Source organism: Cornus florida, unplaced genomic scaffold, assembly GCF_030987335.1.
Source record: "Cornus florida cultivar Cherokee Brave unplaced genomic scaffold, ASM3098733v1 CherokeeBrave_3.0.0_Hap2_Chr08, whole genome shotgun sequence".
Taxonomy (NCBI): domain Eukaryota; kingdom Viridiplantae; phylum Streptophyta; class Magnoliopsida; order Cornales; family Cornaceae; genus Cornus; species Cornus florida.
In genome coordinates, this window is record NW_026775578.1 from 35,509,151 (window position 1) to 35,523,908 (window position 14,758).

Sequence of the window (14,758 nt, forward strand, 5' to 3'; positions counted from 1 at the left end):
CACTTTGCTAGTGCGAGATCAAAAACAAAAGAAAAACACAATAAAGAAAAAATGGTTGCCAAACAGGGCCTTAATGTTCTATTATCTTCATTTTTAAGGATGAATACCTAAGAAGCACGACACCGACATTCCTCGGATATGTGTCCGACATTTCATATACACGTCCATAAATAAAAATTAATTTGATTATTTCGAACACTTCATTGACACTTTCTATACACTTTGCTGACACTTCGTCAACACTTCTCAGACATTTCTAACACAACTCTACCCACTAATTTTGAAAATAATATGAATACTATCGTGACAAAGTAGTAAAAAGTAGTTAAATACTAATACATATGATATAAAAATCATTACACTAAAGACATAATATCATTTTCTAATTCATTTCAGACCAACCTTAGTATAGAAATTATAAATTAATGAAAGTTTTATAACCCTATTACTGAATAAATATATAAAAATAAATATTTATATTTATATGTAACCGTGCCCACTCTGTACCCGCATCCTATTTTTTTTAAATTTAACGTGTCTTTCTGTGTTTATGGTACATGAACACTATCCAACCTGACCCAAAAGGATAAAAGAAAATACCCCAAATAGAGAATAAAAATTGAAGTATTTCATAGGAACCTATTTCTATAAAAATTGGGGACCAGGCTAGCATCCACTCAAATCCAGTTTATCTCGCTTGAGAGTTGAGACCCTGAATACCGAAGAGAGCGAGAAAAAAAAAAAAAAAAAAAAAAAAAAAACAACAACAACTCGGAGAACAAGAAAATTATAGTTTAAGATTACTAAAAGAACGAAATCGAATGGATAATATAATGTCATTAGTACAGATGGTATAACATAATGGTATTAACGTAGAAAATTTATGATGAAGTATCAAATTTCCCAGTTTCTCGAGCACCTATTCATCTGAAGTTTGATGAACAACGTAACCCTACTCTTCCAGCCAGCTAACATAAAAGCAGGATAATGAAACATCGTTGAGTTTCTTTTTCCCTTTTGCGAGAAAGAGAAGAACTACTAGCTATTGCAATCCAGGCAGTACTACGATGGAAGAGAATATCCCCGGAGGTACGTAGAATCCACACCCGACTCCCGCACCAATGCCACCCGGCCAGTCCTTGCCACCTTCAAAGGAGATGTCACAGTCAAGCAATCAGAGAAAGACAAAAGGAAGAAGAGACAGAAAATGATACAGTGCTAGAAATACATTAGATCAAATAAAATCAGCGCTGAAAATGTTTTTTAATAGGGTAAAGGCCAAACCCAATGCACGAGGCTCCCGCCATTGCGGGTTCTGGGGAGGGTCAAATGTACACACCCTTACCTTCGCATGCAGAGAGGTGGTTTTCTTATTTCGAATCCGTGACCTTCAGGTCACAATAGATCAACCTTACCGTTATGCCAAGGCTCTCTCTCACGAAAATATTTTTAAATAATAAACAAAATATATTATCAACGAAAAACAAATCAGTATAAATTTGCGTATAATTGAATCATTGAAGGCGGCAGCTAAGAAACAAACAAAATAATAGAGTAAACTACTTGTACAGAACCTACAGAGTCAACCCATAGTCCCACTGCCCTAACCATGGAGGGAGCTCGGCAGATGACTGCCAATGGCACCAAATCAGAGGCTCTCCTCTTAGCCAAGAAATCAGCCTACTGATTGGCGGACAACAAAACTCCGTTCCTAAAGCACCAAATATATCCCCCAACTCTCAAAAATTCACCACAATGTCAAGAGCCCGAGGATCAACATCTCATCCAACCTAATACAAAACCTCAGCATCAGCCTCGACAAAACAATGATGAATATTTAAAGTATAGACACCTCCAAGGCTTTGTGAGACCTAAAATCTCACCCTTAATAGCAATGAGTGAACTCACAACCTGCAGGCTTGGGAAAGAAAAACAGTGTTGTTATCTTTAAATACAACTCCTATACCAAATTTATCCGGCTTCCAAGAAAACACTAATTTAAAGGGAATTCAGTTCTTATCATAGGCAGGCTTTCATAAAGCTGACATAACAGTATTAAAAGAATAAAAATTGGTCCTCCGGTCAATCTGATTACAATCACTTGTCCCTATACTCTAGGCTTTCTTGCAAGAGTGCGTAAAAACTCCAGAAGAGATTTCAACAAGAGAACTAATGCCCCTTGGTGCAACCCAACTATTCTATAATGAAGTAAATAGTTTTTGCCAAAGACCACAAGAGATGGGTGCACATGTTCATGTAATGTTAGACACCCCAGTCTTATTTAATGAAGACCAATTAACGTGTCAACATGGAGTAACTTTGGTCAATCCGAAGGTATAAAAGGTGAAAAAAAAACCAAAGAGAAATTTGAGTTGAGGTTGTGAGAAGGACAAGACGACAATCAATTTTACCGATGATACAATTAGGTAAAGACTCCAAGAAGTCCGTATTAGGCTCAGTTGAGCAGATGTAATCAAAAAGACAATTACACATCTAGAGCATGGCCCACCAATTCTTTGTTCCTTACTTTTTCAACCCAAGAAATTGGGTGCTTGTTTTGTCCAGGCACTTGAATTTGAAATATTAATAATGAAATTTTAAGAATTAAAAGACAGCTTGATAGAAGTTCAAAATTTAATTCAAACACACATACAAAGAAACCAATTAATGCATAAACAAGAAACATGTTAAAGAAATAATATAACAACTTGAGGACAAAGCCAAGAAATATGACCAAAATACTTGAGCATTTCTTAAATTAATATGCTAGTTCATAAGATTTGGATGCGATTTGGTTAAGAATTGAAAATTTAGAGACGAACCTCACAAATGCCATAGGACTCCAATAATCCCTGCAGTGCAATCATCTTGTTCAAATCTCCTGTGAGCTGGAAAAAATACGGATACCAAAATTGCCAGCAAGAGTAAGAAGAAAAGAAAAAGAAAAATAGAAAAGGCTTGGTGGAGACAGCAATATGAGATATGCTCCAACTAGAATAACAATACAACTGGAACTTGAACTATTGTCGATTTCAACTTTAGAAACAAAGGACACGTCCTGGTAATTGTTTTGTCATAGGACCAGCACCCTTGGCTCTAATACGCCATAGTAAGCACAACCCAAGACTAGACCTAGACGTGGGCTGAATAAGTTTCAAAAACAAAGTCAACTGCTTATACCATAAATTTTCAATTTTCAACTAATTTACACAAACTGAATATTAAACAAGTAAAATTCAGAATAGGGTAGAAATATAAACATGCCACACAAGAACCCAGCTCTTATGTAGAAAAACACATGACCTAATCCAGGCAGATAAAATCAGAAGAAAGGTATTGCAAACCTAGATATTAGATTTTGAACCTTGAATCACCTAAGTTACCTCAAAACTTAACTCACGCCTGTTGTTCCTTTTCAGACACTTTTGCTGTCAATCTACAAGCCCACTCCTCACGCAATTCACTGTTCAACTCGTGATTACTCTCCTCTACTAGTCGGTCATGCTTGTAGGTTGTGTGAATTGTATTGTTGAACTAATTGACGCACTTATAGCTGATCGACACTTGGGAATATTCACCACCTAGATTTTGATGATGAAACAAAAGTTCTAGCAATTTTTTTGGCTAGAATATACTCAAGATGCTCTAAGAAAGTCTCATTATGCTTTAATATGTTTGCTGTGTTTTCCCAAAAAACACAAGGGCCGTAGACCTTTGACGCTAAAAAGGATTAGAGTTTATGAGTTTAAAACCTTTTTCGGAAACTGTCTTCCACATAGTTTGATTTATTTAACTTCCTGCAGTTCGGTTATTCTAGAATTTTCAATTCAAAATATTTTTTAAGGATCAAAACATGTTTAATTTAAACTCTAAACAATAATGATAATGAGAATGCATGAATATGAAACCCAAATTTGTTGAGTGCACAACGGAGAGTTGAATTTACCTTTATACCCAAGCTGAATCTTTGAAATTAGAAATAAAGAAACTTGTCAACCTAACTCCTATTGACCTCACACACACACACCCCATTTATTGTGGAAACGTTGAAAAAATTAACACCCTAATCTGCTTTTGCAAACTGAAATCTTCATGCAGCTTTAAAATGTCTCAGGTTTAGAAATTTTATTGTTCATTGAACTCATTTCTTTTTTCTATTGTTTTTTTTTTTTTTGATGTTTGGGGGAGGAGGGGGAGTTGTTTCTATCTTGAAGAAGTACTCGAATTGAATCAGATTGCTCTCTTTAGTGGGGGCGGAATTCCAATGTTATGGAAAATCATAAATGATGAGATTCAAATCTAGTTCTTAAATCAGTCGTTTTGTATATTTGCTGTCCTTGTGTTAATGTGTTATATAAATACTCTTACTGCCCGGTGAAGAAAACAATTTTAGAACAGTTGAAACAATGCTTTCAAAACTCTAGGATGCACATTACAAGCCTAAGTCCTTCGTCAGTTGGAAAAAAAAGTTCTTCCAGAAATACATAGGTTTTGGTCTGCAAATCCAGTTTTCTCTTCCTGTTTTTAAAATCTTCAGTTACATGTGAGATGATCAGATGACACTTTTGAGGCACTGTCATTTGTAGAGATGTGTGATTCATTAGATCGTGAGCTTTTATGTGGCCTATTAAAACACCACAAAAGACATGATTTCGGGGGCCTATGGAAAATTGAAATCCCATGACATGAAAACAAACATTGACAAATGTCAATCTCCGAATCCTGTTATTCATAAATACTTGTCTTTGAAATCCCACCCAACAAACAAAGCCTTAGGGATTGTTGGTTTTGCTGTAAACCATTAAGATGTCGCTGGAAATTTTGATTGACTGTGGGTTCTGGGAATGCCTACGAATCTTTTGGTGAGTCACACCCTTGTGCATATATTTATTTTTTGTTATTAGTGAAACTTCTGAAGGTTCGTAAGACAGGAACCCGAGAACTGATAGAGAGTCACGCAAGGTCCATGATGTAGGCCCAGATAGGGGATGAATAGGTCTTATGGATTTGATTACCGAATTTTAATTGCTTTTTAAATTTGAACTAATTTAATAGAAATTCAAATTCTGGCACAAATATAAAAATCACTCGGCCCATCATCCAAGCATGTATAAACAATTGAAGCAGTAAAAGATGGACACAAATATTTTTCACGTAAAAACCCAATCTGGAAAAATAACGGGACTTGGTCCAACAAACTGAATCCACTGTGAGAAAGAAGGTTTATTACCTTGGTTACAGTTCCCAAATCCTAACCCCTTAGTTACCGTCTTGACTCAAATCAATTCATCACACTCTCCTTGAGTCTCTAGGTACATGATCTGCTTTTCACAGTGGTTAAGTGATATAACTAACCACTGTTAATAAGTTATAGGCACGTAGTGGTGACTGGTCTATAACTTATTAACATTCCAGGTAAAACAACAAAGCAGCAGGAATGAGTTCAGGTGGACATCGTCTTTATTGCTTAGCTATTTTAATTCTAGTAGTAGAGATTCGCTTTGGCAGAATAATGTATTTTGAACTTGTGATGTTCGTAGTGTGCTGATGAGAATAAGTTATAGACCTTTATGCTGGTAAAAAGTAAGGTTGATTTTATTCAGTATTTGCCCATGTTGTGGAAATGGTGGTTTATTCATGTACATGGATGAACGATAATTCATATCACGCCAAAGGTTGAGTGTTCGACAAGTTGTCTATGAAACTGAAATTTGGGGCGTGACAAATCACAAGCCCCAAAGCTAGGGTTATTTGACCATTCTTGCAGGAATTTGTAGAATTTTTCTTTAAAATCGAAAGTTGCATGATTTTGGCCATGATCTAAGTTTTCTAGATCCTTACTGACTATAGTAGACAGATTTTCTACCGGGCTACATCTACTCTGGAGCTAATAAAGTTTGTCCTCCTTTCGGACTGGTGGGTCCTATAAGCTGAGCTCATTAAAGTTTTTGCATTATAACAGTTCTTTTACTAAAAGTTTCCAATGGAACAAGCTAGGCTTTTTTGAAGTAACTAGTTAGGATTTAGTTCCTCCACCCCCAAATGTAATTTATAAACAGAGTAGGGCCCCTTCCCAATCCTTACACGTATATTGCAGTCATCAATGTAAATTGCAAAAGTGCATTTTTTTTTATAAAGAAAAATAAAAAAGAAGGAAGAAGAAGATAACGGCATATTTTAGAACGAAATTTCACCTCTAGTGTTATTGTATGGTCAGACATATCAACAGCTTTGGCCCGGAAAACCCCGGCTATATCAAGGACATCCCTCCTAGCAGCAGCATTCACGGCAACCTTTATCAACATCAGCTCCCGCTCTGCGAATGGCAAGTGGGTAATATCTCGAACCTAAACAAACAGCCGTCATATTACTTGTTAGTAATTGCAATTTCAAGTTACATGTTTATAAATATAAAATAAACCACAAGGCTTAAGATAAATTCTTCAAAAGCATACAACCAACTACATGATTGATGGCCTTCTTTGTACAATTCCATCAAACAAAGGCATCTAGGAGAGGGAGAGTGGGCAGCACACATATCAGATTGTAACAAATTCACAAAAAATTGAGAAAGGGAGTCATCAGATTGTGACAAAATCCTCAAAATCTTGAGAAAATGGATCGGAAGTACAAATTTACTTTTCATTATCAAAAGCAACCCTGATTTACAGCATGAAATTAAAAAATGCAAAATAATCTTGAATGTTGCTAATAGTTCCTAAATTATCCACAAATTGAGTACGCAAAACCAAACATTAGGGAAATGAATGAGTTTGTTTATAGTAACATGTAATTCAGGAATCATAAACTATTATTCCATTGTTTAGATGGTCAATAACATGGAAGTATGGCATGGCATATTTCAGGAGCAAGTAGTTTCTTTGGAGAGGCCTCTTGAGCACTTGAAGCTAAATTCTAGTTCAGATAAGTTTGTTTCAACACATCTAAGGATTTTTCCCTCACCTCGTGAAGATCCACCAACTTGTGCAACTGTTGAACCAACTTGCCAATAGATTCATCTGTTCCAGGAACAACAGTAGTAATGCGAGAAATCCCTTCCTTTTCTGCATGCCCTACAGCTAGACTCTGAGACCAGCAATTAGAGACAATCGACCACATCAGAAAGTCACATAAATCAGAAAGAAAATAATTTTTTTTTAACAAAAAAAGGCATCACTGAAGACAAAGTGACCTGAATGTTATAACCTCTTCGAGCTATAACCCCAGTAACTATGTTGAGAACTCCAGGGCAGTCATTAACTAAAATAGATAAAGTGTGTGAGCGAAGCCCAGTTGACTGCAATATCAGAATCAACGTATTAGAATGCACTATTCATCAAATGGGATTTAAATTTAGAATTAGATTGAGATCACCTACTCTATAATAAATTTAATGGTCATAAAAGTCAATGACTTAATTAATTTAAAATTCAGAATTGAACTGACGATCTCCCATAGTTCTGAAAGTTGTATTTTTCAATTGAAACAAGTGTTGTAAAACAAAATTGAATATTTGCTAACAGTTTAAGTTATGATGGCCTTAGGTTATGAAGAGTTTCTGCCAAGTACAAGTTAAAAATTCCAAATGTCATTAGTTAAAAGAAATTGTAATTAAAAAATCTCTAGTGGCAATTAGATTTCTTACATCTTCATCATAGAGAACACCCCAATGAGCATCAAGAACTTGATTCACTGAGAAGTCATCATAAGGCTCCACAGGATAAACATCGCCCTTCATATAAAAATAAATAAATATAAATGATTAATTAATAATAATTTGGAACAAAAGGATACACTATCCAGAAACTGAAGAAAAGCATTCTAAAGTTGCAGACTCAGGAAAGTGTGGGAAAGGATTAGTAAAAATTAATATTGATGAATCAGATATTGCATCTACTCTAGCTTGGTAAGGTACGATATTGACTGTGCAGAAAAAGAGAACCTGGATAACAATAAATCAAGTCCATCCACTAACACAAACATTCAATATAAACTTTTTCTTTCTCAATTTAAGTTGGTACACGGTACGGCAAATTCATCAAAGTTAAACGACATTGTCCTTTGCGGAGGTAAGCCTGGGCACATCTAACACTCCCAGGCCCTGCATTGGCGAGAGCCTCGTGCACTGGGCTAGCACTTTTATTACCAGAATCTAGATAAAACACAATTCATCAAAAGAGAAACTGTCCAGTATGACCAACTCTATGTTTTAGTACAGGGAATAAGCATCAAAACTTCATAAAAACTAAACACTGGATGATCTACCAAAACTTAAGGGGAAGAAAATAGATAAAAACAAGATCAATGGTGCATGGAAATACTTATATTGATTGGATGTTGTCTAACCAATCACGTAGAACTGAAAATTTCTAAACTTTAGATGTTATTACAGATATTGTACTTGTTAAAAAGAAAATATTCATCAGTTATTTGCACAATGCAAGATAGTTCAAATAATTATAAAGAATAAAAATAAATTTGCATAATCCAAGATAGTCCAAATAATTATAAAAAATAAAATAACTACACAAACCTCTTTGTTCATTTATTATTTTTCTTTTTCTTTTTTTGGGTAAAACTCAATGCTAATTTCAAGAAATCAACAATATTGTTCTGCAAGTACTAGCATAAACTTTATGTTGATTATCCAAACAGATATCAGCCTCGGGATTTATAATAGTTTCAGTATAGATTTGGTATCATGCTGGACACTTGTTTCATGAACAGAGTTGATAAGCCTGTCCAAGAGTTAAAGAGCTAATGCTTATTTATAAGAATCTACAGGTTATATAACCCCATAGAACACCCAGGTTCATGCATACAAGAGTGACCTCAAAACACATGCATAATGAAAAGAGTAGCATGAAAAGCCTGCTCAGTGGGATAGAGAAGTGTGTACCGTTGAAGAGGTACTTATATTGCCATTTACTGGTCTACTAGTGTTCTCCAAAAGAGCACCAACAGGCGTTGACCCTTCAAGATCTGGATAAGAAGCTGCAGAAAATCTCCAAAAAGGAGCTGTCTCACCCAGCTTTTCCCGTCGCAAAGCAATCTGTGGATTGCACCAAATTCAAATATCAAATCATGAAATAGACATTCTGAAGGAAAAACAATACAAGTCAAATTCTTATCTATATTTTCATATCAAGAGACACCTTCATATGGATAGTCACCATAACTGACCATCATAACCGTGATAGATGTTCAAGATTGAAATATTAGTGGAGGCACATACAAACAGAGAAGTCCCCCCATCCAAAAAAAAACCTCCTGGACCCTCTCCCTTAAGATTCCAATAAATTGAAAACATTAACTCAAAACATACCATGGCTAATATTTCAGAAATGTTTTGATGTGGAACTTACAAGCAGTACTTATACACGTATATCTCAAGCATTTAAAAGGTCGATATCTGACCTTTCCAGTTCTTGCAATTTCTTTGATTCCAAACTTGCTTAAATTTCTCTGAACAGCAGCCATCTTTCCAGGGTCTCCAGTGACCTAAGTCAACCACAATAAAAAGAACTATTTTTTAATTGCATGGTTAGTCTTGAAAAAATAATTGGAGATTAAAATTTAATAATTCAACAGATGTTTTATATAACTAGAGCACTTCAAGATAATATACTCGGTCCACTACCAGTACATTTTATTTAACCAAGAGTTTGTGTTAGCCAGCCAGTTGACTTTCCTTTTCTTTCAAGTAACTGAACCTTTTTTTGTCTTTTTCTTTTTCTTTTTTTTGGGTATGTTCAAGATTCTTACTTTGCAGATAAGGTTCCAGCAAAATCCCTACCCATGATTTCCATGCATTTTTCCTATTAAAATGAGGATTAGAAATAAATAGAAGCAACAGATGAAAATAATATATGATACGAGGCACAAAGATCCACCATGTGCAATGTCTCCTATGTTAATTGAATCTTTCTGGAATCCGAATTGATATTTTTGATGATATAAACAGAAGAATATGCTTTAAATCAAACTAAACATTTGTGTTCATGAATTTTCCTGTGTACATGAAAAGTTGAAAACAAGCTTGTTACAAAAAAACTTGGCAACACAACTTTATTGTAACACTAGACTTTATTATGACATAAGGTAGAACCTACTTGCATGAAGTAGGGTTTCACCCCATTTGACACATTCTAGGAATGACTTCTACGTTTTCTTTAAAGAAAATTAAAAATGTTACCCATCGAATATCTTAGATGTAATTTGACATGTTTGTCTGCTTGTCTGCATTTTTCTTCCTGTGTCTGCATTCTTCATAATACTGTTTATCTCTATTTAAGGCCAAAAAGTTAAAGCAAATGATTTATATGACTTTCTTTTTGATAATTGAAATACTCCATCGAAGCCAGCCTCCTCAACCAAAATGGCATTTTAAAAAGATGAAAGCCAGTTCAAGAATTTGAGGTTTTTTTTTTTTTTTTTTTTTTTTTGATAAGTAAAATTGTATAAAAGCGCACAAGAATTTGAGGTATTGAACACAGGCCGGCCTCCAAATCCAGACACATTCTGACAGTCCTTTCAAGGAAGCACTAAACTGATAGAGAAAAGCATCAAGCTGGAAAAGCACAGCTCTCTTAGACTAAAAGAGATTAAATCACAGCCCAGAAATTATTTATAAACAACCACATAAAGAAAGGAAGGAATAAGAAGACAGTCACCTCAATAGTCAGTGAGTGTTCTGATATATCAACAATTTTTGCTCTGAATATGTCCACTAATGACATGATCTGGAGAGTAAAAACCAAAAGTGAAAATCAGTAGTTGAATTTGCAGGTTGAGATACAAAATAGTTAATGGAAAGGGAAGGTACTCAAAATTTTCAAGATGGGGTTGATGCCCATCACATTAAATTGATCTTACAAGTCTTACCAACTATATATATATATATATATATATTTTTTTTTTTTTTTTTTGATAAGTCTTACCAACTATTCGTTGACTAAGCACACTAATTGTTCATACATCAAAATACTAGGAACTCTTTACTGATCAAGCTTAGCAGAATATATCCCTACAGCACCAGTTAGAACCTTTCACACAAACCATCAGATAGCTAGTACGGATGGGCTCAACTTCAAGTGATACCAGCCTCTTAGATCAACAACAAATTCAATTCTATGTTTCCTACCATTTGATTAGCAAGCTCTCTTTATAGCTACCAGTTTAGGAGATTTCACACAACAGGAGGCATCTTTGGTCATAAGGAACTAAGCTTAACTTCGAAGATTTATATCCACTAAATGTAAATAAAAAGATGAATAAACAACTCCCTGGAGGTCATTTATAAAATATGATTCATGGAAATATTTGCCACTCCAGACAACTGGGGAAAAAGGGAAAAGAAAAAGTATATATACATACACATATATATATAGCATCAGTTTCCAGAGTTATTACAAAGAGATGGTCTACGAGCAATATGTTGCATTATTAAAATTCTTTATTTTGAAAAAAAAAAAAAAAAAATCAAGAAGCATCATAATTATATCATAACCTCGGCTCTGTTGCTTGGATCTACATTAAGCTTTATGAGCATCAATTCGCGTTCTACTTGAGGTTCCCTTGAGAGATCTTCCACCTGATATGTCAGACAAAATTATATTACTCAAATGAGATATAGGAAGGGACAATGTAGAAAATTTGATTTGGTAAAAGGGAACAAGAAAAACTAGAAATTCTAGTGCAGAGAAAAAGATCATAATTTTTTTCAATAAAGAATAAGTGATACCGTTCTGATTAAGTACAACCAACAGATATGGTTGCTATCCAGAGGCAACTTAAAAATAACTACATAAGCATAAACATATGTTATCAAAGATCAATTTACGTCAATGGACCATTTCCTGCAGCTAGACCATATGAAATCTAGAGAGCAGTACATTTGTAATGCCTCTCTGAATGAAGGGATGAAATCTAGAAGAAAGCAAGATCATACTTCAGATGCAGTAGCAGATTCACCTAGTAGTCTAGATAAAAGCTTCCAAGACAAGTTGAAAGGGGTTAAAAAGAACAAAAACATTAATGTGCAATCACAATGGTTGCAAAGACTGAGACTGATTTTTGGGTAATGTTCCCAAAGTCGCTAGAAGAGACCTAATTCATGTCTTCCCATGAACTTGATACCATTTTCATTAGCTGCTGGTAACACCAAACTTATAATTATCAAGCCAAAAAAGAGGAGGAATAAAAAAACAACTTTTGTCAGTTTCTTATCAATCATTGTTTTGATAAGAAAAACAAGGAAGCAGAAACAGCTAATATCTTATATCAGCTACAACCTTCAAAGACCTTCCTCTGTTCTTGCAGATACAGAAACCTCAAACCTACCACCTCATTTTACATTGAACCTGTAAAGTGCAAGACACAATCCTCTGCATCTCACAGCAAGCACAGGCCAATGAATTATCACAATCATCAAACCTAATAGAAATGTGTGCTCATAAATATATCTTAATTATTGAACTTTAACATTCCTTCGTTTCTTTTAAATAATTACTGACAGGCCAAATACAAAAAAGAGAAAACAGCTGGACAAATAAGATCTTTTTACAAACTAACTCCGATATTAAAAAGGGTAAGTCACGACCTTCAAGACATTCACGAGCTTGTTCAGCTGCTCTACAACTTGTTGCAAAACCTTTTCAGTTCCAGAGACAACTATTGTAAAGAGAGCCCTGTCTTTGTTCAAACCAACGGCAAGAGACTCAATGTTGTATCCCCGCCTAGCAAAAACCCCAGCAATTCGGTTTATTATCCCGCTTTCATCCCCAACAAACACTGAGATCGTGTGACGTTTCACCCTGAAATTGAACAAATGTGATATTAGAGAAGGAGAAAGGAAGGGGGACGGAGAAAATGAAACTCATTATTAGCTTTTTACCATCAAGAGCTTTGTGTTAATTGCATGGCATATACCTAATAAGTGTTTAAAGAATAGAAACATGTACACAAAGCTTGCTAGAAGTCCAGTTCAGATGTACACATGTACCAACAAGTCAGTGGCCTAGCGGTACCAGGCCCCTACTTCCCAAAGGAAGGAAAGGGCGTTGAGCTTCAGGGGAAGCATGTGTGTGTGAGTACCAACTAATAAAAAAAATAGAAGTCTAGTTCAGAACAAAACTGAAAGCAATGTCTCCCCTTCTATGCTTCTCCACCCCAACCGGCCACCCAAAAAAAAAAAAAAATTCTCCTTTCGATCGTTTAGACAGACATTGAGTTCGTTTATAGAGAGATCATTATCGTTAATGGAGTCCTAAACCATCAGCAGTTAAAGCTTACACTGATAGAGAATTGTCAAAACCCAAATCAACTAGAGCTGACTTCCTCCGGTCTTCTCCTTTACACTAACCTTATGATAACATAATTTGACAAAAACGTCATCCTTAGTTGTACTAAATGTTTATGTTCTCAGTCTCACTTCGTCACCCTCTCTGAACTACAGTACCATTTAATTAAGCCATGCATTCAATTAAAATTCAACAGAATAACATCATTCCCAAACCACATGCATTTATAAATAAATACGAAAAATGAACAAAAAAGTGTTCTTTTTAGTATCAGGCACAAACCCGATTGGAATAACACCTCCATTTTCAAATCCCATCACACATGTAGACACACAGGCCTAAATAAATACATTAATCTTATAAGCATATATAATCTCAGAAAATGAACAAAAAATGGTTCTTTTAAGTATTGGAAACCCAATTGGAATAACGCCTCCATTGTCAAGTCCCATCTCACATGTAGACACATCAACCTAAATAAACACATTAATCTCATAAATAACAAAATTATACATTTATATATGCATAAACATGCGTAAATGATTGGAAGAGTGAAAAAGAAAATGAATAATGCAAGAGGAATAGCTTGTGCTTACTTAGATCGGGTGACTGGGGTTTCATTGTTTGCGATTCCACTACCCGTTTTGTTCTTGGTTGCGGAGACTACTCGCAAATTGGGTCTTTTCTTCTCCTTGTTGAATGTTGCCCCTAGTTCTGAGTTTCTCCAGAAGTTTCCATTTCCAGCCCCCAAATTCACTCTGCGACTACTGCTGCCACTGGTACACGACGGCGCTTTCAAAGCCTCATTCTTAATGGTCGTCCTCGTTGGGTACGGCGACACAATCGCCGCAGCCGCCATGAGTACTCGCCCTAGAGAGAGAGAAATAATACTGAAAGCAGAAGCTGATGAAGCAGCTGTAACTGAAAGATGTGCGTGCAGACAATATTAGTGTGACACGTTTCTTGCATAAAATATACTAGTAAAACATTTGTATGCTACAGCAAGTGACGGCTTACATATAGAATAAAATAGTAAAAGATTTCCCGTGTTATCTTTGGAAACTCTAACTCAGAAACTTATTAATCACAGTTATCACGACACGAGTAATAGTTTTCATAGACGATTTTTAATTTGGAAATGAAGGAAGATAAGGTCTAGCTTGTGGTGAAATGAAATGATGATGGACGTGAAAATGAAATGAGAGTAATATATCACCACATCAGAGTAGTCCTTCTCTTTCATCTAATGAAATAAATCTACTGAAGAAATGTTTTATATATCACTTTTTATCTTCCATCCATTCAAATATTTTATTTTCTACCTAACATAACACAGAAAAAATAATATTAGAAGTTCTTATAGCACACCGAATCACCCAATTCGTTACACCAAGTTTATAATTTAAGGGCACAAGCGGAGTGAAATTGAATTTGATTAGTATTGGACTGAGTAATAC

The 14,758-nt window shown here is 35.1% G+C and overlaps 1 protein-coding gene across 1 annotated transcript; it reads right to left on the reverse strand.

Annotated features, from left to right (window-relative positions):
• Nucleotides 1–776: 776 nt before the first annotated feature.
• Nucleotides 777–14,259, reverse strand: LOC132271277 (acetolactate synthase small subunit 2, chloroplastic-like). Its single transcript, XM_059772608.1, has 12 exons — nucleotides 13,898–14,259; nucleotides 12,602–12,815; nucleotides 11,510–11,593; nucleotides 10,674–10,742; nucleotides 9,418–9,501; nucleotides 8,900–9,052; nucleotides 7,646–7,732; nucleotides 7,193–7,297; nucleotides 6,964–7,086; nucleotides 6,195–6,347; nucleotides 2,823–2,888; nucleotides 777–1,146 (listed from the first exon to the last, which is right to left on the reverse strand). Exons 1-12 carry the CDS (start codon nucleotides 14,158–14,160, stop codon nucleotides 1,063–1,065), a joined length of 1,485 nt encoding a protein of 494 aa, XP_059628591.1. The 5' UTR covers nucleotides 14,161–14,259; the 3' UTR covers nucleotides 777–1,062.
• Between the last annotated feature and the right edge of the window lie 499 nt (nucleotides 14,260–14,758).

Bases quoted from the DNA above. Each gene is read 5' to 3' on its own strand.
- LOC132271277 (XM_059772608.1), bottom strand. From the start codon at position 14,160: ATGGCGGCTGCGGCGATTGTGTCGCCGTACCCAACGAGGACGACCATT. The intron at 10,743-11,509 runs GTTATGATATAA...TTTACTCTCCAG, and splicing joins ATCCAAGCAACAGAGCCGAG to ATCATGTCATTAGTGGACAT. The intron at 1,147-2,822 runs GTTCGTCTCTAA...TCTCCTTTGAAG, and splicing joins AGTCCTATGGCATTTGTGAG to GTGGCAAGGACTGGCCGGGT.